Genomic DNA, 23,342 nt, shown 5'->3' with positions numbered 1-23,342 from the left:
GAGAAGATAATACTGGTGCTGCCAACTCCGCAGCTGCTACATCCAGGAGCTGGGAGCCCTCAAGCAGCAAGCTGACCTCCAGAGGCCAGGACAGACCCAGAATCAGGCAAGAATCAAAGGAACATTAGGCACTGGAAGAGTACATAGACTGGACAAATGAGGAAACTCTTGGGGCCCCCGAACAGCATTGAGATCTCACAGAGGAACCCCTAGGGCCTATGGACTCTGAGGACTGAACCTCTTAGGGCAGCACTATCCCACTGACACACTTACAGAGAGGCCCTGATATCCCTTGTGCTGTTCTGTGGGGTTAGGAACAGGTCAGGAGGGAGAAGGGAAGAAAGAGGTGAGGGGGGCCCGAGAAGAGCACTGGCCGGGCATGGGTCAGGGCAGAAAGGGTGTGAGAGAGGCCTCTAGCTGCTGCTCTGCGACTCCTGCTGGCACTCCTGCTGGCGGATGAGGTTGGCCATGGGGCTGGTGATGCCACCTATCAACGTCCAGTACTCGTCAAAGCTGATGCGCCCGTCACGGTTGGCATCTAGGTTCTGGATGAGCTTGTCAGCAGCCTTTCGGTTCCCTGTATCCTGCAGAGGAACTTGGAATTAGTAACACTTGGGATGACAGCCCCACAGAGCTCCCAGACAGGACCCTAGGCAGAGACCCAGAATCAGTTCTAACAGCTGTCAAACAACAAACAAAGCCTACTTGGCTAGGCCTGCAGGGAGCTGGGAGGAGTCCCTAAAGGACAATGACAGAGGCCTCAGTGGGGAAAAGTATTCTGAGAGGGAGAACAGTCAGGGAGACCAGAGGGTGGGATACAGCACCGTTAACATATGGTTCAGCTCTCTCTGGAGCATCTTGCGGAAGCTGCTTTTGCTGATCTTGTTTTTGACCAGGCTGTGCTTAGATACATATTTGTAGAAGTTTTCCACCAGGACAACAACTGCCTTCTCCAGCTCTGTGTAGCAGTCAGCCATCTCACTGCCCTCAGCTCCTCTCCAGGCCTGGGAGCTAGAAAGAGGGAAGATGAGATGAGGCACCACCCCCTGCCCCCAGCAACCCCAGGCTGCTAATCTTCTGGAGAAAGGAGGGGGCGGCACAGGGCAGCAAGAGGGGTGTGGGGGTAGGTCCTGGAATGAGAGCTATGTGGCTCCCCTAATCCAGGTGCTCCCCAGCCAACTGCCAAGCAGGTTCTCCAGGCCCTTCCCCAGCCCCCGGCAGCCATACCACTTGTCAGAGTCCTGATAAAAGCAGGAGGCCCCTGTCAGGAGGGTAGGAAGGTAGCTGGCCCTCCCACTCAAGTCCCCTGTTCTAGGGGCAAGTAGAGCTGGGAAAAGCAAGGCATATAGGGCTAGAGGCTTTTATCTCCCAACCCTAGAACTGGCTGAAACCACACAGTACACCAGGAGGTAAGAGCCGTAAGCCCACTCCAACCCCTTCAGCAGGCTCCAGGGGCTCAAGCCACCACTGCTCCTCTCCAGAAAAGGGCAAGGTCCTGCTCCATTAGATCAGATTTTGTGCCACTACCCTCCCTGACACCACACCCTGTTAGTCTCTCCTCCCCCATAACCATCCTTAAGCATATATCAGGACCCAAGAACACTTCCTTACCCCATTCATTACCTAAAGAGGAGCCAGGCCCAGTTCTGCCCCAGCTGGAAACTGACTCTAGACACAGCAGCTGCCTGGCAGAGGCCACAAGCATCACCCCCTCACCCCAGGACAAAAGGCACTCACATTCTGAGCGGACACAGCCTTCTGAATAACAGGATATGAGGGGGGCAGGCGGATCTACTCTGAGTCGCCGCCCATACCCAGAGCCCCCTCCAAGGCAGCCTGGCAAACCTGACTCCCCTCCCACCGTCTAGCACAAGAGCAAACTCCTGCGGCCTTCACCCTGCTGGTTCCAGAAAGGGGAGGTGGGCACAGCAAGGACACAGCCACTGGGCAGGCCTGTGCAACCACAGTCTGATTCAGAAAGGTAGTCTCCTTCATCAGACCCATCATGCCCCCTGTCCTTGCCACCTGCTTTCTAATCCTTTTTGTGGTCATTCCTACTCGAATGCACATCACGCTGCAGTCTCCACTCAGCTGAAGCACATCTATCACTCTAACCTTCCCCAAACTGTGCCTACAGGAAAGCCTGCCTTGACCCCTATCATCTTTGTACCCTTCCTGGACTCCCACAGACATATCTCTCTTCACCACACCAACATTGGCAAGGGTCGTTAACTAGTTGAGCACTGTCTCTTTCTAGCTCTGGTCAGTCTATGAAGCTAACATGGTGTTTCTTACATGCAGTTAGTTGTTTTCTGATTCAAACAGCAGGATTTATTGATTTGAGGGTGGTGTTTTTCAATCCTGAATATACAATTTCCCTCCTTTTAATCTCTGTAACTCCCCTAGCCCACATTGTGTGGCCCACTGCCTTACTCAAGGGAAAAGTTCTATAAATATTCCACCTTCTTCAGCCATGAAGCCAGATGTCTAAGGCCCCTGACCACCTTTCTAAGCTTTTTCTTTTATGGAGCTTTTTCTTAGGAGGGGTGAGACCAGGAGGAAAAAGCCAGGATAAAGGAAGGAAGGAAGGAGAGAGAAAGAGGGGTCAGGCTGGAGTATCTGCTGGGAAATCCTTCCCTCCTCACCCGCCTGACCACTCTGGTCTGTGGCTAGGATGACATAGAGCCAGACCCACAGGAAGCTATATTCTTCTCCACTCTCTATTTGTTATGGGTGTAACTGTGTGGTTCAATATTTGTAAGACGTTCGTACGAATTCTTGAAAATTCACAAACATGGAGGAAGAAAAGTTTTCAACCCACAATCTGTTCTGTTGCCTTGGGTGGGGTGGGAGTGGCCCAAGGCCATAGTTCCTGGAGATTCTGGAGCCTGTACCCAGATCAGGAAGGGTTGTGCCCAGCTCTCTACCAACCAAGCCTTTAGGAGCAAAAAGAGAATTTGGAGTGCCTCCTACTCCTCACCATCCCAGAGCTACTCCAAGTAAGGAGTCTGGTAGGGACAGTAAGGAGAGGGAGAGGGAAAGGCACAGTACTTGGGATAGTGCCCCTCTACCCTCTACTCCTCTCCCTAAAGGTCAATCCACATCACCTTTCCTTTTGTCTTTTTTTAGCAGGGTCTCCCTGTAGCCCCAGCTGTCCTGGAACTCACTATGTAGACCAGGCTGGCCTTGAACTCACAAGAGAGCTGCCTGCCTCTGCCAAGTGCTGGGTTTAAAGGCGTGTGCCACCACACCGGGCTTCTACTTGCCTTTCTTAAGTCTTGTTCCTTCACCCAGGAACCTCGTCCTGCCCCTCGGTACCATGCCCAATCTCTACCTGGCCTCTGGTAGCAATCAAGCAAGGGAGACACAGAGAAACTCCCAACAGAACACGAAGCCACCAGGCCCAGGAAGCACTGGGCAGACCAAAGGGGCGGCTTCACTGTCCTGACTTTCCCAGGCCTTCCTCCCAGGAATCTGCCTCCTCCCCAGGTTCTTGTTAAATGGACAGCTCTGAGATAACCATCTGGACAAGTGTTTTCTGGAGCTTTGTCTAAAGGCAAAGTATCACAGTGGGCCAGTCAGGTGTCATTACTCTCCTCCTGCCCTCCCCTGGGGGCCAGAAGACAGGCTCTGCCTGCCACCCCACCCATCCCAGCTGCGGCTCCAGCAGCCCCATCTCTCCAACAGTCAGGCCTGAGGACCTCCCTGAGGCATGGGGGGAGGGCAAGGGTGCTGTTCCCTTCCTAGGCAGGCCTGTCCACAGGCAAGGACTAAGAATGGGGGTTTGGTCATGAAGGCATGGGTGTATACACAGTTTACCTTGAAGCCTTCCACAAAAGCAGCAATAGGAATATCACTTACCTCCAAAGAGCCCTTCCCTGGGAGGGCTTTGCACCTTGGGCCCCCACCCTTCCCCCAGTGTTCTCCTGGGCTGATTCATCATTGAGCAACAAGGAGGCTCCCTCCCCCACCCCGCCCACCTGAGCACAGCTTGCTGATGTCTCCAAAAGCCCAAATTGCCCTGACACCAAGCCCCTGGATCTCAGCCACTCTAGCCCCACCCTCCAGCCCCAGGTTCTGGTTCCCACCCCCTTCCAAGTGTCTGTTCACTGCCACCCCTAGGTCCACTTTGGTCTGGAGGCCTAAAAGGCCCACCACACTCTCCAAGGTTCACCGTTTCTTCCTACCTCTCACACACTTTTTGAGTCATATGGTTTCCAAGTGCTGGGATAGGTTCCTACCCCTAACCCTTCTCTACACAGCATCCTCTACAGAGCCTACAAGCTTTCCTAATTTAACTTTGGCATTCTCTGTGTCCCTTCCATCTACCTCAAATTCACTCATTCGTTCACCATTCATCTGCTTACTCATTCACCAATAGCCTGTTCACTTCACTCATTCACTTACTTGCTCAGCAATGCATTCATTCAGTCATTCTCCCTCCACTTTTTTTTGAGACAGGGTCTCACTATGTAGACCAGACTGACCTGGAACTCACAGAGATCCACTTGCCTCTGCCTCCCAACTGCTAGCCAGGAGAGCAAAATATCTGAACTGGACTAGTAAGGTGATTTCTGTTTGTAAGACTGTCTCGAGCGGATCTCTCCAGCCTCACAGGCCCAATCTCTGCTCCCTCCCTCTTTTCCCTTTCCCAGTTGTAAGAGGCTAATGCTTCACCTAGGTTCTTCTGTCTCACCCCTTTGCACCCTCACAGGACTCACGACATCTCATTCATTCTTGGACACACACAGAGCTGAGAACTCTGCCAGTCCTGACCCCCTTTGCTTGGGTAACCCATGAATCCGGCTCACTTCTGCTTTCAGAGCAAGAAGTCGAGTTGAAATTTTTTCCCAGTGCGTAAAGTTGGAGGGCGCGTGTGCACACACACACATGCAGGTACACATACACATACACAGACATATCTCTGCCCCAGGCCTTCCTATCGCTCAGAGGTCTGTTCACTAGTAGATAAAGAGAGGCTGAGTCCACCTCACCATCACCCCTGCCCTTGCCCCCACCTCAACTGGGCTGGGCAGGAGGATACTCCTACAGTGCAGGTGGCTCTGCCAGGCAAAGTCAGTCAAGCCAGGACCTGCCTGGGTCCCGAAGTAGAAAAGCTGCCAGTTTGAAGCCTCACTTCTTTCTCTTTCCCTCTCCAGCACCAGGGGACCTCCCAGGCTTCCCCAGGGCCTCACCCAGGCCCTTCCCATGTGACACCACCCAAAACACAATCAAGCCGACATCCGGGCCCTGTCTACCTCAGGTGAAGGAGAAGCCACCTGGGCCCCCCCGCCTTACCTTCCTGGGTTCTTGGGCTCTCTGGGCCCTTTCTGGTTCCTTCTGCACCCCATTACCTTTCCCACATAGCTTCCATAGACCAATGAGGCCTGTATCTGGAGTCTGACTATCCCCAACCCCCACCAACACACACTTGCCCTGTTTCATTTTGAAGAGGGCACAACAACAGCTGTGGGCAAGGCCCCAGAGTGTTCTGCCCAGTGTCCCAGCCCCTGGAGATGAGCCCAGTCATCTGCTCGCCTAGGAAGGGGTCCTGCTTCCCTATCTATTCCTCTGATGGCCTCCCGCAGCCACCAGAGCTCCCCATTCCCAAATTAGCCATTGGGGAGGGTTAATAATTACCAAAACCTTCCTGCCTAGTGTCTGGCAGACTCTTCTCCCCAGGCCCCCTTCCCTGCCCCTTCTCCTGGCCTCCCAAGTCTATAGGGTCTCTCCGGCAGCCCAGACCTCCCAGACCGGGTTTGGGGTGCTCACCTGCCTCCTCCGTCCACCTCTTCCAGCAGGGCTCTGGGGCCTGTGCTCTGGGTACTGACAGCCAAGCAGCTCCCTGCACAGCCCAGCCAGGACTCCTCCCAGAATCTGTCCCACTCCCTCCCGGCCTTGCCTGGCTGAGCTGGCTGTGGGGAGGTAGTGACTGAACTCTCTCTTGACTTGGCCCTGGGGTTGGGCCCTGGTTAAAGGGATACACACCTTTTTTAACACCCTTCTACCCCCACCCCAGAGGGAGTGGTAGAAGCTGGCACTCCCCCAACCCCACCCTCCTAACCCCACGGGAAGGACCATCACCTGCCCTTCTCACCTGGGTCATTGAGAGGCAGGTTTCAGGACAACCCCCCACACACAAGTTCAGGTAACACTCTAGACCAGCCTACCGGGGCCACCGGAACTTTCTTGCTGTTGGGATTTGGGGAGCAGCACCTGATTTCTGTTGACTGGAGTCAGAGGACAGACACTGGGAACCAGCGGCTGTTTCTGGTCTCCTCTCTCTAGTTCAGCCCTTTTAAGCTCTAAGATCCATCCCTAGGACCATCATGCATAGCAAGACTTCCCTACAAGTGCCTACCATATACCCCCCCGCCCCTGTACCTTTCCTGCGTGTACCCAAGGAAACTGACCGGCTTGCCGTCCTTACAGTGGGGCTGCTGCTAAAACAGAGAGACCCTTTGGCCCACTCCCATGGTGGCTTCCACTTACTAGGCACTCCCTGTGTCAGGCTCTCTGGTAAGTATTTTTGTGATGGACTGTAACATCCTCCTAGCACTCCTATGAGAGGACTGACTATTCAAATCTCTGAGGAAACATACTGTAAAAGCTGTAAGTGGCAGAGCTGGGACTCTAACCAGTCAATCTGTTTCTCCCTACCTGTCTCCCTCATTACTCAGCTATGCCCCAGGACACCTGGTTTATGTCCTTTCCCCAGGTATGAACACATGCTCCCATCTCCTGTCAGAGGGCCAGCCCACAGCCAAGGAGTACCTGTCCCTCAGAGAGGGATAGATCTCTCACCTTTTACACCTGGAACCACCTTCAACCCAAGTCCATGGAGAAAAGCAAGTACCCAGACCCTTCTACGGCCAACGACTCCAGCCTCATATCTCCCTCCCACTGATGACTCTACCATTTACCTCCAAAGAACCTCTCACCATGGACCCTGCAACCTAGTTGGTGGAGTAGGAAGGGGGGGGAACAACAATCAAGACAATATATTTCACTTTTTCCATTTTTTATTAATCAAATGATACAAAACTACTATTCTGTAAATGCCCAAGCACCCAGATGGTCATCTCATCCCAAATCATACCCTCCTCAGCCTCTTCTCCAACCCTGCTCCCTTCTCCTGTGTCTCTGCTCAAGGAGAGATCCTGGGAAGAGGATGGAGCAGAGCTGGGATCAGGGAGGGTTGGAGAAGATGACTGCAGTTTAGGTTAGACAGGAGTTTAGGAGGGGGAGGTTCTCAGAGACTCTTTTTAGTGCCAAGTATCCAGCCATTTTCCCAGCCCCAGTCCTCAAATCATTTCCCACAGCCCAGCTCCTCTCAGCCCTTCCCCATTACCAAATCACTTGCAGCATCCTTCCCAGCCCCTTCCAGCATTCTTGCATGTCCCCCCCAGCCCCAACCCACCCCATGAGCTACCCTGGGGTGGGGACTTCTGAACCCATGAGCGTTACAGAGCACCCTGAATGAGTTCACAGAGCCCATGGGGAAGGCTGTCATGAGCCTGAACCATGCAGAGATGAGGTGCAGGCTGGGAATAGAGTGATGGGGGTGGGGAGAAGTTTTATTTCCAGGCCCATAGTCTCTAAGGTCCCTCTCCCCAACCACCACCCCCCACCCACAAGTTCCAGGATGAGGTTTTCAGCTCCCAGGGACAGGGCTCTCCATCTTCACACTCTTGGCTGCTTCTCCAATCAGCTCCCAGAAGCTACCAAACTCCAGTTTAGAGTCATTACAGTTGCCCAGGTTGGCAATTTTCTCTTCTAGCCCACAATTGCTCTGAGGAGGAGAAAGACACCACAGCTCAGCAAGGCAGCACCTCCAGATCTTCCCACCCCACCCTGGCCCGGGGCAGGTAGCAGGACAGCAGCCTACCTGGCACTGGCAAGGGGGAAAGGCTGGGAATTACCAGTGCCAGTGTGAGTGGGGGTTTAGAGCACTTGCTGGAAAGTCAGGGGTTTAGATGGGGTAAGGGCCACTCCCTCAGTACCGGCATGAGGTGGGGCAGCTGCTGGGTGACCAGGTCTTGTAGCTCAGCAGGGGTCAATGTCTCCTTTCCACCCTCCACAGAGTACTGGTGGAAGTTCTTAATAAGAGTCTCAATGGCCCTCTCCACATCACTGAATTCTTGGGCATCCTGAAGACAGGAGACATAATCCACATCAGAAGGCCCCACCCACCCTACAATAACCTGTTTCTCAGGAGCCTTGGCAAAACCATCAGGGCAGAAAGCATCTGGAAGGCACTCCAGAGCCCAGAATCCTGCCTCTCTCCCTTACCCGTGGCCCGGCCTGCAGACCACAATGGCCTCTGCCCTGAGCCACAGATTAGGCAAGCCTTCCCTCCCCACCACCCCCAACCCCAGGCAGGGCAGGCCCCAGCATGTGCCCAGACAGTCTCTTTCCAGAAGAACGCCATCTGTGTAGGGATCACAAAGGGGATTTGGATCTTGCTGGCACTGTCTAGTTTCAGGACAAGACCCAGGTAAGGGGCAGGAATCAGCCAGAGACACAAATCCTCAGCACAAGAGAGGAGTGTAAGAACAGAAAGACAGGCCAGATGAATGGGCCCACCTCCGCGTTGGCTGACCGACACTGTCCCATGGTGTCTGGTGCACTGATCGTTTGGCGAGGGCTTTGTCCTTCGTCCTACAGCCTGCCCCAGAGAAGCTGATGGCTCATGATCTGCCTAGAGGAGGGGGGGAGCCTTAAGTAAGGAGAGAGTTCATTCTTTTTCCATGGCCACTTTTGGTTTCACCCAACATGTTCCTTCACTTAAGGAGTTGGAGTCTACGCCACACAGGCCCAATCCCTGCCCAAACTCCAGGAGCTAAGGCCACAGTCCCCAGGCCAACCCACTCAGAGGGAATCCCCTGGACCTTACCTCAGCTTCATTCCTCCCACCTCCTCCAGCCACCCCTGTGAGACTTGGGTAGGATAGGCATAGGGTGCTCCCTGGAGAGAGACAGCCCATCTAGGTGGAAGGCCCTGGGCTTCCTTACCTGCTGGCAGCTGCAGAGACTGAACGGGAGGAGCCAGCTCACCTAAGTTAGGCTCTTATACCTGGGGGAAGGGAGGGGAGGCCAGGGGCGGGCCTCATCCCTCAGCCACCCCAGCTATTGCAGCCTCCTGGGCAGTGAGCCAGCTGTGTGAGCCCCACCCTTCACTGGCCAGAGATCCAGAATCTGTCCCCACCCTGCCATGAGGAGGAAGCCATAGAGAACTGGGTCTGGGATGCCCCTAGCCCAGATCACCTTACAAAGTCATAGGAGGAGAAGGCTTGGGGATGAGGAGGGAGTCTCACCTGGAGGTGGAGGAGCCTGGAGCAGTTGGGAGGCAGGGAAACAGAGGGGTCTGCATTGAAAGGAACAAGGGCCAAAGTGAGTTTGCAGAAGGAGGACCTTGAAAGAGGTCCACCTGGCCTGCCTCTCTCTCTCTCTCTCTCCCCCCTTTTCCCTCCCAACGAGGGCCAGTCTGGATAATACCACTCAAACCTGCTGAAACCCAGAGCCCAACCTTTCCCAACAGCAGAGACGGAAAGGTTGGGAGGAAAGGCCAGAGCAGGGTACCCTGGTACATGGAGCTGCACTAAGCCTTCACCTGATTTCCTACCAGCTCCCTACAGCAGCCCAGAGTACATATGTGCAAGCCTCAGAAGTTACCTGGCAGGTAACAACCTCTCCAAACTGGTTGGGCTGCAACCTCTTCCCTCCCTCAAAATCCTATCCCTTCCCTGACCCAGCACCTCACAACCAGCCCTCTAATCTCATACCCAGGATGTCACCCCAGGGAGCCTGAACTGTACTTCCTGGAACTGTGACCAATTAGCCCTCCCCACCTGCCCAGGACCTAGGACCTAAAGTTGTGGGAAAGGGACAGGAGGAAGAACAATGATGTCAGCAGGACAGGGTGAGCCCAGAGCCAACGTTCCCTTCCTGACTCTTAAATCAGTGCTCTTCCTTGTGCCTTCTGCTAGGAGTGAGTCTCCTGGATTTCTGGTCTCAATCAAGGCTCCTTTCACTACTGTCTCACTTAGAGATCTCCTCTGAAGGGCTTCAGTCTGGGGACCCTATAAGGGTCTCTCTATCTGAGGGCTTTCTAAGAGTGCCTCAGTCTGAGTTCCCTCTGAGGAGTCTGGAAGTCCCTCTGGAATGTCTCTGCCAACACCCCCTCCCAACCTGAGGATCCCTCTGAGGTGCCTACCTGGGGCCCTTAAAATGATTATCTCCATGGGGACCCCTTCGTGGTGTGTGATGGGGAGTCTGCCTCAACCAACATTTCTCTGGTCTACTAGCTGCCCCATGTGGATACCTGCAGTACAGCAGGGACCGCCCAGGAGACCTGGCATCACTGCCCCACCCCGCCCCTGCTCTCCCTTGTGGTGGGTTATGCCAACCACATGCCCAAGTCAGGGAACACAGAGAGGGCAACAGCACTGTGTCCGAGTGCTCCCCACAGTGCCACAGCTCCCGCTCCCTACCGGATACGGCTCTAGAGCACTCACTAGCATAGCATATGTGAGGCCACAAGTTCAATCCTCAGTATTGCAAAAATAAATTAATGAATTAACCTTAATAGCTGAGTCAGCTAGGATAATGTAGGTAAAATGTTTAACCCTATGCCTGACACATAGTAAGGACATGTTCATTACTATCATTTCCAGCCAAAGGACAAACCCCAGGAATAATATGGGGAAAACTGGGAGCCAGAACTGTGGATCTGAGCCTCAGGAGCTACCTTGCCCACCTTAGATCTCTGTACCATTCACCATCAACTACTTCTTTTTAAAATATATTTTTTAATATTTTATTTGTTATTTTATGTGTATGAGTGTATCGTCTGCATGTATGTGAGTGCACTGGTGTCATGCAATGCTGCGGAGGTCAGAGAGGGCTTCGGATTCCCCTGGAACTGGAGTTAAGGTCGGTTTGTAGCTGTCATGTGGGTGCTGGGAATCATAACCGGGTCCTCTGTAAGAGCAGTCAGTGCTCTTAACTGCTGAGCCATCTCTCCAGCCCCTTAAAATATGTTTTTTATTACTTTTTATTATATTTTATGTATATGAGTGTATTGCCTGCATGTATGTAAATGCTCCTATGTCCTGCAATGTTCATGGAGATCTGAAGAAGATGTTGGATCCCCTGGAACTGGAGTTATAGTCAGTTGTTACCTACCATGTGGGTGCTGGGAACTGAACCCAGGTCTTCTGCAAGAGCAGCCAGTGCTTCAAACCACTGAGCCATCTCTCTAGCCCCATCAACTACTTCTTTATTGAGTACCTATGTAGTGCAAGACCTATTGCTATGGCTAGCATGCTCAAGGATCTGGGTCCTGTCCTCAACACCAGAATAGGGGATAGGAAACACCTAGTGCTAGATGCTGTAGAATATTTGAAGATGAACTGCATTCTTTGTCTTCAAAGTGCTCATAATTTTCATATTTTCACCTCAGGTAAGAGCAGAGCTTTACCATTTCCTGGTCTCAAGAAAAGAAATCAGGGTACGGTATGAATAATAAACATCTGTATTTCAAGAAAGAAGTTTTATTTGGGGAGTGGAGTTGTGCCTGGCCCTGCCCAGCCCGGCTTGCCTGCCCCCATCCTGACCAGCAGGCTTTACTTCTTCCGGATTTCCACGGCCTTCTCCTTCCTTATTTCCTTGGCCAGTTCCCCAATCAGTCTCCAATACTCATTGAACTTGAGCTCTGAGTCCTGATTCACATCCAAGCTCTTCATCTTCTCATCTAGAGAGCCCACGTCCTGAGAAGACATAAAAGGGAAGAGTTAGAATAGACTCTTGAGCCGGGCGTGGTGGTGCACGCCTTTAATCCCAGCACTCAGGAGGTAGAGGCAGGCCGATCTCTGTGAGTTCAAGGCCAGCCTGGTCTACATAGTGAGCTCCAGGATAGCTGGGGCTACAGGGAGACCAAAAAAAAAAAAAAAAAAAAAAAAAAAAAAGAATAGGCTCTTGAGACAGGAGAGAGGGAAGAACTGTCAATTCTTTTCCCTCAGAAAACACCAGCTCCTGTCCCTTACCTGAAGGATGAGGCTGCAGTGCCAAGACTACACTGCTTGGAGGTTCCAACAACAAGGGGCATCAGCAGACACCATGGTTGATGATAAACTATAAATCTGATGGCACTGAACACAGAGCAGAGAAAGTATGTACGATCTGAAAGAGCTGGCTCCCACACCACTGCACCCGTCGTGCAGTGTGCAGTTTGCACAGAAGACTGAGAGCCCTTGTAGGAATGGACCCGTTTGACCACCTGCAGAGCCTTCTCAAACTACCTTCTTCTCTCACAGGGCCCCACGTTCATCTGCATGACCTTAACATCTTCTCAATTCAGTTTTTCAGTTGTCTCAGTATCTGTTTTTCCAGGCTGCCCTTAACAGAGTGTCTAATGGTAGGCTATGAAACCAAGGGATTCTCTAAAGCCAGACTTACAAAATGATAGAAGGATTGCTGCCAGATAAATAATTACAACCAACAAATTCATTGTTGAACAACGGGTGGATTTCAAATCAAAGAAGAAGAATGATGAGCTTTGATGCTCAACATTTGGGTCAACATTTAGATGAAGGCAAAGACTTGCCAAACAAATCTCTAGAAAACACAAAGCTAATTCATCGACTATCTAACCAAGACTTTTTTTTAAGCCATAAGCATGCTTAATTGCAAAGCACTGCACTGTAGCACGACCAGAGGATGGCAAGGACAGCTAGTGTGACCCTTCTTGATTTCATAATTCTAGGCATTACGATATTGCATTCCATATTTTATCTCATTTGATCCTCATAATCTACTAGAATGACATAATGACAGCCTCCATGGGCACTAGGACCTTGTCCATCTTGTTCAACACTATACTCTCAATGCCTGGCATATAGCTAAAGCTTGTTCACCAAGACAACGATAGAGTAGGTCTTAAATAAATATAGGTTGAGGGGCTAAAGCAATGGCTCAGTGGTTATGAGCACTGGTTACTCTTGCAGAGGACCCAGGTTCAGTTCACAGCACCCACATGATGGCTAACAACTGTCTATAACTCCACTTTCATAGGATCTGACGCCCTCTTCTGACTTCCATGGGCATTGCACACACATGGTGCACTTACATCTATGCAGACAAAACACTAATACTCATAAAATAAAAATAAATCAATCAAAAAAACTTAGATACAGGTATAATAAATACAACACCAATCCAACAAGAAAGGTATTAGAGGTCGGCTCCACAGATGAGAAAATTAAGTTTCAGAAAAATTAGATACTAGAACTAAAGCAAAGATGACAGTTTAAACCCAGGTTGTCTACCCCAGATCTCACACTCTTATCTACTCTGTATTTCTCTCCCCTACAAAAAATAAAAAAAGACTATTAGAAATGAGCCAGTTCTGTGGTAGAGGATCCCAAGTTCAAGGCCTGCTCAGGCTACTTAATGAGACCCTATCTCAAAATAAAAAGCAAAAAAAAGCCTGAGAATATAGCCCAGTGCTTGAGTGCTTGTCTAGCATGTATGAGACCCTGCCTTCAATCTCTAGTAAACATACACACAGAACTATTATTAATAAGTAAACTGGGCTTAGCAGCACATGCTTGTAATACCAGCACTTGGGCAGTGGAGACAGGAGGATCAGAAGTTCAAGGTCATCCACAGTTATACAGTGAGTTTGAAGCCCACCTGGGCTACATATTGAGACTCTGTCTCAAAAGAAATGGGGCTGAAGAGTTGGCTCGGGCATTAAGAACACTTGCTATTCTTCCAGAGGACCCAGGTTCAGTTCCTAGCATCTACATCGTGGCTCTTTCACCCTCTCCCAGCCTTTGAGGGCACTACACACATACCAGTAAACATACAGGCAATCAAATCACTTGTACAAAGGAAAATAACTAAATCATTTTTTTTAATAGTAAAAAATAAAACTACTTATACATGCCAGGCATGGTGGCACACGCCTTTAATCCCAGCACTCAGGAGGCAGAGGCAGGCAGATCTTTGTGAGTTTGAGGACCAGCCTGGACCAGTCTGGTCTACATAGTGAGTTCCAGGACAGCTGGGGCTACAAGGAGACCCTGTCTCAAAAAGAAAAAAAAAAACTACTTATACATAAATGTAGCGATCTGTTAAGCCTCCCTGAAGAAAAGTGAACTGAGGAATTATAAAGTAAAATAGAAAATTTGTCTTCACACTCTACACATAAAACTACTTTGGGTTCTATCTGATTTTGTTTGCTGCCCAGGCTAGCCTTAAACTCCCGATCAGTTCTCCTGCTTCCTTCTCAAGTACTGAGTATAAACTGAAGTTCCTATTAAATAAAAAAACAAAACACTATGTTCAGGACTTTTCAGGGCTGGCTGAAGGGTTAAAACTTTACATTGTGTAGAATCAGAATGTTACAGATGCAGAGCCAAAATTATCTTAGGCGATCTTTAGCCCCCTGAATAGCCATTTAGCATCCACCTTCTGTATCTGACTTAACATCCTTTCAACTATCAGGGCAAATCTTTGGAATGTATTAACTTACTGATAGCTTTCACCAACGTAATCATCACACAGCATCTGCTTTGTTGTCACCTGCCTGACCCATGTCCCCACCAAAGAATTTAGAAAATGCCTTGACTTATGACTTTCTTTTGTTCTGTGATTGTAAAAACTTCATGGGACTGGGAATGTAGTTTAGATGGTAGAGTCCTAGCCTAGCATATTCGACGCCTCAGCTTCCATCTCCAACACCATATAAACTACATAGGATGGCACAGGCCTGTAATCCCAGCACTTAGAAGGTAGCGACAAGACTGGAAGTTCAATATCATCTTCAGACACATAGCAAGTTCAAGGCCAGCCTGGGATGCCTGACACCCTGCCTCAATAAACAGATAGATGATAGATAGATGATAGATAGATAGATAGAGATAGATAGATAGATAGATAGATAGATAGATAGATAGATGATAATAGATAGATAGATGATAGATAGATAGATAGATAGATAGATAGATAGATAGATAGATGATAGATGATAGATAGATGATAGATAGATAGATAGATAGATAGATAGATAGATAGATAGATAGATAGATAGATAGATAGATTTAAAGATTAAAGTAAAAACTAAAACTTCTACCTTGGAACATGTTATTCCAGGCAACCTGTACTCATACTTGGCTCAGAATAAACTACCTCTTATTCCCGTGAAGGTGAAAGCTGCTTTTGCTTTGACATGGTGTGCTGGATAGCTTTACTATCAACTTCACATACCTGGGTGGAGGGAGCCTCAATTGGCAAAATTGCCTCAATTGGACTAGCCTCAATTGGACTAGCCTCTGGCCATGTCTATGGGGTATCTTCTTGATTATTGAGTGTTGTGGGAGGGACCCCACCCACTATGGGCCCTCCCCACTGTGGGTGCCACCCCCACCCCCACCTTCCACCCACCACCCCCAGGCAGGTTGTTCTGTGTTGTATCAGAAAGCATGGGCCAGGGCAACAAATCAGTAAGCTGCTGTGCTTCAGCTCCTGCCTCCAAGTTCCTGCCCTGAGTTCCTTGGGCTCCCTCACTGATAAACTGTGACTCTGGAGATGGAAGCTGAATAAACTCTTTCCTCCCCAAGCTGGTATTGGTCAGAATGTTTTGTCATGGCAATTGAAGGCAATCTAGAACATTTGGGACTACAGTTATATAACACTGTGCCTGATCTCAACATAGAACAGTTCTTGGCTTGATACAAGTTTTTTGCTTCTTGATACACAGTCTTATGTAACCTAAGCAGGTCTCAAACTCACTGGGTAGCTAAGGATGGCTTTTAACTCCTGATCCTACTGCCTTCATTTCCCAAGTGCTGGGACTCCATGTATGCACCATCGTGCCCAGCTTCAACACACAGCACTTCTGACACCGGACGTATGCAGGTATTCATACCAATCAACTCTCTAGCAGACACCAACTGAGTATCCTAGATTTCAGGTCAATTCTGACACGATCTTTTTAAAATGTATACTTTTTCTTTAGAGAGGCTCAACATTGTAAAGATGTCAGTTTTCCCTTAAATATAATTTTCTACGTTCCTAATTAAAATATTTATTGAACTTTTTAACATAACAAAATGCTATGAGCCAGGTGAAGTGTCAAATGCCTAGAATCTCATCACTTCAGAGGTCAGGATCGACATAAGTCGGAGGCAAGCTTGAAGTATGTAGTGAGTTCCAGACCAGCTCAAAAAAAGATAAAGGGGCTGGAGAGATGACTCAGTGGTTAAGAGCACTGACTGCTCTTGCACAGGACCCAGGTAGGATTCCCAGCACCCACCTGCCCTGAGTTCCTTGGGCTCCCTCACTGATAAACTGTGACTCTGGAGATGGAAGCTGAATAAACTCTTTCCTCCCCAAGCTGGTATTGGTCAGAATGTTTTGTCATGGCAATTGAAGGCAATCTAGAACATTTGGGACTACAGTTATATAACACTGTGCCTGATCTCAACATAGAACAGTTCTTGGCTTGATACAAGTTTTTTGCTTCTTGATACACAGTCTTATGTAACCTAAGCAGGTCTCAAACTCACTGGGTAGCTAAGGATGGCTTTTAACTCCTGATCCTACTGCCTTCATTTCCCAAGTGCTGGGACTCCATGTATGCACCATCGTGCCCAGCTTCAACACACAGCACTTCTGACACCGGACGTATGCAGGTATTCATACCAATCAACTCTCTAGCAGACACCAACTGAGTATCCTAGATTTCAGGTCAATTCTGACACGATCTTTTTAAAATGTATACTTTTTCTTTAGAGAGGCTCAACATTGTAAAGATGTCAGTTTTCCCTTAAATATAATTTTCTACGTTCCTAATTAAAATATTTATTGAACTTTTTAACATAACAAAATGCTATGAGCCAGGTGAAGTGTCAAATGCCTAGAATCTCATCACTTCAGAGGTCAGGATCGACATAAGTCGGAGGCAAGCTTGAAGTATGTAGTGAGTTCCAGACCAGCTCAAAAAAAGATAAAGGGGCTGGAGAGATGACTCAGTGGTTAAGAGCACTGACTGCTCTTGCACAGGACCCAGGTAGGATTCCCAGCACCCACATGGTGGCTACGAACCATCCTTAACTCCAGTTCCAAGGGAATCTGATGCCTTCTTCTGACCTCAGAGGCACTGCATGAGCATTGCATGACATGGTGTACTCACATATATGCAGGCAATACACTCATACACATAAAAAAATTTTTTTTTAATTTTTTGGTCTTTTTGAGACAGGGTCTCCCTGTAGCCCCAGTTGGCCTGGAACTCACTATGTAGACCAGGCTGGCCTTGAACTCACAGAGATCCGCCTGCCTCTGCCTCCTGAGTGCTGAGATTAAAGACGTGTACCACCACACCCAGAATAAATAAAATTATTTTTAAAATCTTAAAGATACAGGTTTGGGGCTGGGCATGGTGGCGCATGCCTTTAATCCCAGCATTGGGAGGCAGAGGCAGGCAGATCTTTGTGAGTTCAAGGCCAGCCTGGTCTACATAGTGAGTTCTAAGACAGCTGGAGCTATAGGGAGACCCTGTCTCAAAAAGAAAAAAAAAAAAAAAAAGATACAGGTTTGGTGTCCTATTCCTGTAATCTCAAGACTTGGAAGGAAGAGGCAGAAGGTTCAAGACCTGCCTGGGTTATACAGGGAGACCCTGTCTCAAAACATGAGCAAGCTAACTAAAGATGAGAAATATTAAACATAAAAAACATCCAGTAAAGAAAGAAAACTAGATACTGCAGAAGAAAAAAGGAATCACTGCAAGAGAAAGCATTGTAAGTAGGTGGGGGTGGGATGCAGGCCTGGCCTTAGAAGCACAGACAGACCATCTGTGAGAATAGGAAGGAAAGTCGGGGTATGTGCTTACAGGGTAGAAGGTTTGGGGCTAGGGAAAGACCACAAAAGTTTCCTGATTGCTCTTACCTTCTCAATGAGTCAATTTCTCAGTGACAAGAAGGATGTGGAAACAGGTACTAGAATTTGAGGAAAAGGGGAAAGTTGTGAACCGATCATTGACAGGGAAATACAGAATTGCTAGGCATTGCCACAGGTCCCTTTGGAGGTCGTGGTTATAGATTTAGCGTGAGACAAGTCAACATAGTTGTACATTTTCCTCCAGCTAGATCTAGCTGTTCAAGTGCAGATGTAACAGGGCACCTTGACCATAGCTACGCCATGTTAAAGTTTAGGCTGACTCTAGTCTCTGAACTTATCAGGCAGTTGGCTCAGAGTATGGGAACACATGTCAGCTGAACCCAGGTTGTCTTGGGAACAGGTCAATGTGTCCTGGAGTGCACCTGCTAACTGCAGACTTACGGCTTCTGTAGGTTATGCTTGGCTTGCTTCTGCAAAATAATAATTTTTGCTTAATAGAATAGAAATTATTAAGGGGACTCTCCACCTGTAAGCTTGGGAACTTAAACTTTTCACCCCCAGTCATAGTTTCTCTGTACAAGAAGTACCCCATAGCATTTGGAGGTTCATGTTAAGAGATAAAGGAACAGACCCCTTTCTGGTTGGAAGACTTACGGAAACTTTAAAAGATCAAGTTCCTAGGATACAATTGCTATACAAACCCCCCTAGAGGGAACTCTGTGACCAGTAAAGGCAATGTACCATGACCAATGTAGAATAACAGTAAGACTGATAATGTCTGTTTATGAAAGAGGAGGAAGCTAGTTCCGTGCAGGTGTACTGTGGTTTGGGTTGGGGGTTTGGATGGAAAATTGTATTTTCTTAAGTATTTCCTTGATAATGGTTGCTCAAGCTTAACACTCAATGATTGGCTTCTGTATTCTGCTAGCTTGCCTAGCAAAATGAGTAATATAAAAGAGCCAGAGTGCTTAGGGTTGGGGCTACACTCAGACCCTCTAGGAAAGAGTGTAGCCTGGCCATAATAAATCTGCCTTTCTTTCTCTAGACTCACCTGTCTGTTTGTCTGTTCAGGGCATTTGTGGATCACAGACTATAACACAGACAATTTAGGTAGGTTGGGGTTCTGCCAGACAGCCAAGACAGAAACAGAATCAGTAGTTTGTGAGTATGATTATAATGATGTGTCTTAGAACAATAGCTAAGCAAGAAAAGTTGTAAGGAGATGAGGGATGGTGATGGGAGGTGAAAAAGTGGCAATCAAGACTAAAGGTCGCATTGAGGTCAAGGAAATGCTGGAGTGGAGGAACTAGATTGAGAGTTAGAAATGGAATGCTACTCATGTATGTGAATCCTAGGGCTGGGAGGCTGAAACAGGAGAACGCAATGAGTTCAAGGACGGTTACCTTGGGCTACAGGTTTGTTTTTTGGGTTTTTTTTTTTTTTTTTTGCGGGGGGGTTGTTTTTTGGTTTTGGGGGTTTTGGGGTCTTTTTGTCTTTTTGAGACAGGGTCTCCCTGTAGCCCCAGATGGCCTGGAACTTACTATGTAGATCAGGCTGGCCATGAACTCACAGAAATCCACCTGCCTCTGCCTCCCAAGTGCTGAGATTAAAGGTGTGTACCACCATGCCCAGTTGGGCTGCAATTTTTTAGACCCTGTCTCAAAAACACATAACTAGGGCTAGAGAGATGGCTCAGTGCTTAAGAGTACATACTGCTCTTCTAGAAGACCCAAGTTTGGTTCCCAACACCCACGTAGGGTAGCTAACAACTGCCTATAACTTCAGCTCAAAGGATCTGAAGCCTCTGGTCTCTGTGGGCACCTGCACTCATTCATATGCATATACAGACATACATATATACACATAATTTGTGGTTGTTATTGCTGTTGTTTGAGACAGGGTCTCCCTATAGCCCCAGCTGGCCTGGAACTCTCTATGTAGCCCAGACTCACAGAGATTCACCAGCCTCTGCCTCCCAAGTGCTGGGATTAAAGACATGCACCACCTCACCTGGCCATAATTTTTTTTAATTTTTATTTATTATTTTTGTTTTATGTGTATGAGTGTTATGCCTACATGTAAGTAAGTGCACCCATGTCATGCAATGCCCACAGAGGACAGAAGAGGCTGTGAGATCCCCTGGAACTGGAATTACGGACAGTTGTTAGCTGCCGTGTAGGTACTGGGATTCAAACCCAGGTCTTCTGCAAGAACAGGCAGTGTTCTTAACCACTGAACCATTTCTCCAGCCCCTTATCTTTTTTTTATACTTGATCTTAGCCAAAAGTCCAAGAAGCGATCCCCTTATCTTTTTCTAAAAAAGCCCACTAGGGCTGGAGAGATAGCTCAGCAGTTAAGAGCACTGACTGCTCTTGTAGAGGGTTCAAATCTCAGCACCCACATGGCAGCTAACAATCGTCCATAACTTCAGTTTGCACGACACGGGTACACTTACATACATGCAGGCAATACACTCATATACATAAAAATAATAAAATAATATTGTTTAAAATCCCACACAAACAAAAAATGGAATGACAGAAGGTAGTCAGATGAAGGCTGGATGAGGTTCTAGAAGGAGCACATTATTTTGGTAATGGACGGTGAAGTGGAGCATAAGACACAGGAGAGGTTGTCACACAAAAAGTACAGTAAAAATGAGAGCAGTTGGATGGGCTGCCAAGAAGCTGGTGAAATATTTGGAAGAAGAAACTAAGAAAAATATAGAAAGCAAAGAGGACACTTCCTACATTTCCAGGATCACAGAGGTTGAATTTGTAAAAAGAAAACTCAATGTTTGACCAGTGTACAGGGAAATGCTGTGCCTTCAAAAGAGTACCTGAAGTTTCATAATACAAAAGGGAAAGCTTGAGAAGTCAAAGGATATAAGGAATTTTCTAGGGGAGAGATTATAAATTTCAGCAATGTTTTGTTTTAAAATCCAGCCTGGTGATACATGCCTGTAACCCCAATATTCAGGAGGCAGAGGCAGGTGGATCTCTGTGAGTTTGAAGCCAGCCTGGTCTATAAAGCAAGCTCCAAGCCAACTAAAACTATATAGTGATGTCCTGACTCAAAAAAACAAAACAAAACAAAACAAAAAAAACGGAACTCCTATGAGAAAAAAATGACCCCTACTGAGGAGATTCCCATAGGGAGTGGGAAGTAGTCCCTGGTACAGAGTGTATAGCACGCCATGACTTTGTCTGTGCATTTGTTGAAAAGGATCTCCAAATGCTGGCTTCAATATCCTAACCCTCCTGCCTCAGCATCCTAAATGCTGAGATTGCAAGCTTACAGTAAAGCCTGAACCACCATGCCTGGCTTGTTTATATAAATACAGATGATGATAGATTGATGATGATAGATAGATAGATAGATAGATAGATAGATAGATAGATAGATAGATATAAGATAGATAGATAGATAGAAGATAGATAGATAGAAGAAAGATAGATAGATAGATGATAGATAGATAGATAGATAGATAGATAGATAGATAGATAGATAGATAGATAGATAGATAGAGATGCAGAGGCTATGTAGCCCTGGCTAGCCTAGAACTCACTATGTAGACCAAGCTAGTCTTGAACTCCTAGAGATCCACCTGCCTCTGCCTCCCCAGTACTGGGATTGAAGGTACATACCACCACATGTGGCTGTGTTTTATTTTTGTTAAGCCCTCTCCCAACCCTGAGCTTCATCATTCTATTTGTCTTATTTTGCTTTTTGTTGTTTGCTTGTTTTCTTGAAAGTAGACTCTATATGTAAACCTGGCTGACCTGGAACTTGCTATGTAGACCAGGCTGGCCTGGAACTTGTGGGATCCTCTTGCCTTTGCCTCCTAAGTTACATGCACCACCACACCTGGCACTCATTTTTCATACACGTAAAGTGAAGAGTCTGGACCATGTTTTCTCTTGGCCTCTTTCTAGCTCTGTCTGTGAATCTCCTGGAATCCATCTCTGGCTCCAGTCCTGTGTTGAGAAAATGAGATCAGAGGGGCACAGGCAGACACCAAAACTGAATGGCAGTTTGACAGGAGCACAGAGCCCAGTAACACATTCCCAATTGCACAAACACAGCATCTTTGCTTATCTAGACACACACACACACACACACACACACACACACACACACACACACCAGGCAGAAAAAAACCAGAACCACCTGCACATACAGTCACATTCTTCCTTGTCACATCATAGGTTTGGCATCATTACATGGCATATGGTATCTTTGCAGTCTCACAAAATCTCAATCCAGGGACCTCTACCAACCTTGAGCAGATGAGGCAACTGCTGGGTGGCCAGATCCTTAAATTCATTGATACTGAGGCTGCCCTTCCGGCCTTCCTGCCCTGCAAAGGTGAAGAAAGTAGTGACTACCGTCTCAATAGCTGCCTCCAGCTCAGTCAGCTGTTCCTCAGCCATTAGTACCCTGAGGCAGGAGCTGATGTCCTCGCAGACTGACCTGACAGGGAAGAAACAGACCAGAGTCAGAGATCCAAGGGTCCAGGAAGGAAGTGTCCCTTGCCTGGTTTGGCCTCCTCAAACAGATGACTGGAAAGACAAAGGGAACAGGCACAAACAAAAGTATCTGTTTAGACTCAGTTCCAGAAATGCTTTTTTCTGTGACTCATGTCTAGGTGTCCTTTTTAAATGTCTGTTTTAGGGATATCTCGTGATGGTCCCTCAGAGTGGTGACCCCTCTATCTAGGGGTCTTTCTCAGAGTTCTCTGAGTCTAGTGATCCCCCCATGTTGGGTTTCTGCTCCAGGAACCCCTTCTGGTGATCACTCCCAGCCTTGCGAGGTCAGGTTATCTCCAATGCTTGTTTAGATTTGGGACTTAGGTCTCCACACTCCCACACACTGGCTGCTGTTCGCAGCAGAGAAGCCCAGGGTTGGCAAAGGCCCAGTTGTGATAAGAACTGGCTCAATCTGGCCAGACCAGTCTTCTCTGCCCCACCACGCCCTCTTCTCAGGGGACACAGCCAGGCAGAGTGGTCAGAACAAGAAGCCGCTGACCCTCCCCACTCCTGTCTCCTGCTGACAGGGTCCCCAAACTGGACTTTGCAGACACCCCAAGCCCACGAAGTGTTTGGTCTTGGCACTACGTGCCCTAGGGGCGCAGAAGGGAAGGCTGTTAGAGGGAACATGCCCAGTGGTCCCCCTTACTTCCGTCCACACTCCTGCAAGGACCCATGCCTCCTCTCCTAAAGTCACTTCCTGAATCCCTGCTGAACCCGCCGGGAGGAACTTGGGGCCAGGGAGAAAAAAGGATCCCTAGGCTCTCTGCAGAGTCAAGGGGTGCAACTCACCCAGGCAAGGAGATGGGGTGCAGCAACCTGGAGCCTCTGGGCTGAAGTTTATAAGCGTGAGGGAAGAGAGAGCCACTCCCAAGCCCCAAGTGTCAAGTTTCCTCTGCTGATTGGG

The 23,342-nt window shown here is 48.4% G+C and overlaps 3 protein-coding genes across 5 annotated transcripts; all 3 read right to left on the bottom strand.

Moving 5' to 3' along the window:
- Positions 1 to 266: 266 nt before the first annotated feature.
- S100a16 (S100 calcium binding protein A16) lies at positions 267 to 5,916 on the bottom strand. Of its 2 annotated transcripts, none has more exons than XM_008855450.3 (3): positions 5,773 to 5,916; positions 825 to 1,011; positions 267 to 584 (listed from the first exon to the last, which is right to left on the bottom strand). In XM_008855450.3, exons 2-3 carry the CDS (start codon positions 975 to 977, stop codon positions 414 to 416), a joined length of 324 nt encoding a protein of 107 aa, XP_008853672.1. In that variant the 5' UTR covers positions 978 to 1,011; positions 5,773 to 5,916; the 3' UTR covers positions 267 to 413. The 2 variants fall into 2 exon arrangements, with proteins under 2 accessions (XP_008853672.1, XP_008853681.1); XM_008855459.3 differs by lacking the exon at positions 5,773 to 5,916 and adding an exon at positions 1,624 to 1,704.
- A 1,088-nt stretch (positions 5,917 to 7,004) lies between these two features.
- S100a14 (S100 calcium binding protein A14) lies at positions 7,005 to 9,108 on the bottom strand. The gene is made up of 4 exons (XM_008855430.3): positions 9,015 to 9,108; positions 8,587 to 8,701; positions 8,004 to 8,150; positions 7,005 to 7,792 (listed from the first exon to the last, which is right to left on the bottom strand). Exons 2-4 carry the CDS (start codon positions 8,614 to 8,616, stop codon positions 7,655 to 7,657), a joined length of 315 nt encoding a protein of 104 aa, XP_008853652.1. The 5' UTR covers positions 8,617 to 8,701; positions 9,015 to 9,108; the 3' UTR covers positions 7,005 to 7,654.
- Positions 9,109 to 11,519: 2,411 nt separating this feature from the next.
- On the bottom strand, positions 11,520 to 23,331 carry S100a13 (S100 calcium binding protein A13). Of its 2 annotated transcripts, none has more exons than XM_008855386.3 (3): positions 23,228 to 23,331; positions 22,187 to 22,379; positions 11,520 to 11,770 (listed from the first exon to the last, which is right to left on the bottom strand). In XM_008855386.3, the coding sequence occupies exons 2-3, from the start codon at positions 22,337 to 22,339 to the stop codon at positions 11,627 to 11,629; spliced, it is 297 nt and encodes a 98-aa protein (XP_008853608.1). In that variant the 5' UTR covers positions 22,340 to 22,379; positions 23,228 to 23,331; the 3' UTR covers positions 11,520 to 11,626. The 2 variants fall into 2 exon arrangements, with proteins under 2 accessions (XP_008853608.1, XP_029413414.1); XM_029557554.1 differs by having other exon boundaries at positions 22,187 to 22,468; positions 23,228 to 23,324.
- Positions 23,332 to 23,342: the final 11 nt, after the last annotated feature.

The sequence above is a fragment of the Nannospalax galili genome, unplaced genomic scaffold, assembly GCF_000622305.1.
Source record: "Nannospalax galili isolate Female #2095 unplaced genomic scaffold, S.galili_v1.0 scaffold591, whole genome shotgun sequence".
Taxonomy (NCBI): Eukaryota; Metazoa; Chordata; class Mammalia; order Rodentia; family Spalacidae; genus Nannospalax; species Nannospalax galili.
Note: the sequence above shows the minus strand (reverse complement) of the source record. Positions and strands in the feature narration are given on the sequence as shown.

Bases quoted from the DNA above. Each gene is read 5' to 3' on its own strand.
- S100a14 (XM_008855430.3), bottom strand. From the start codon at position 8,616: ATGGGACAGTGTCGGTCAGCCAACGCGGAG. The intron at 8,151-8,586 runs GTGGGCCCATTC...TCCTGTCTTCAG, and splicing joins GTCGGTCAGCCAACGCGGAG to GATGCCCAAGAATTCAGTGA. The intron at 7,793-8,003 runs GTACTGAGGGAG...TCTCCTCCTCAG, and splicing joins AGCTGCCCCACCTCATGCCG to AGCAATTGTGGGCTAGAAGA.
- S100a13 (XM_008855386.3), bottom strand. From the start codon at position 22,339: ATGGCTGAGGAACAGCTGACTGAGCTGGAGGCAGCTATTGAGACGGTA. The intron at 11,771-22,186 runs GTTGGTAGAGGT...ATGTCTTCTCAG, and splicing joins AGTTGCCTCATCTGCTCAAG to GACGTGGGCTCTCTAGATGA.
- S100a16 (XM_008855450.3), bottom strand. From the start codon at position 977: ATGGCTGACTGCTACACAGAGCTGGAGAAGGCAGTTGTTGTCCTGGTG. The intron at 585-824 runs GTGCTGTATCCC...GTTCCTCTGCAG, and splicing joins AGCTGAACCATATGTTAACG to GATACAGGGAACCGAAAGGC.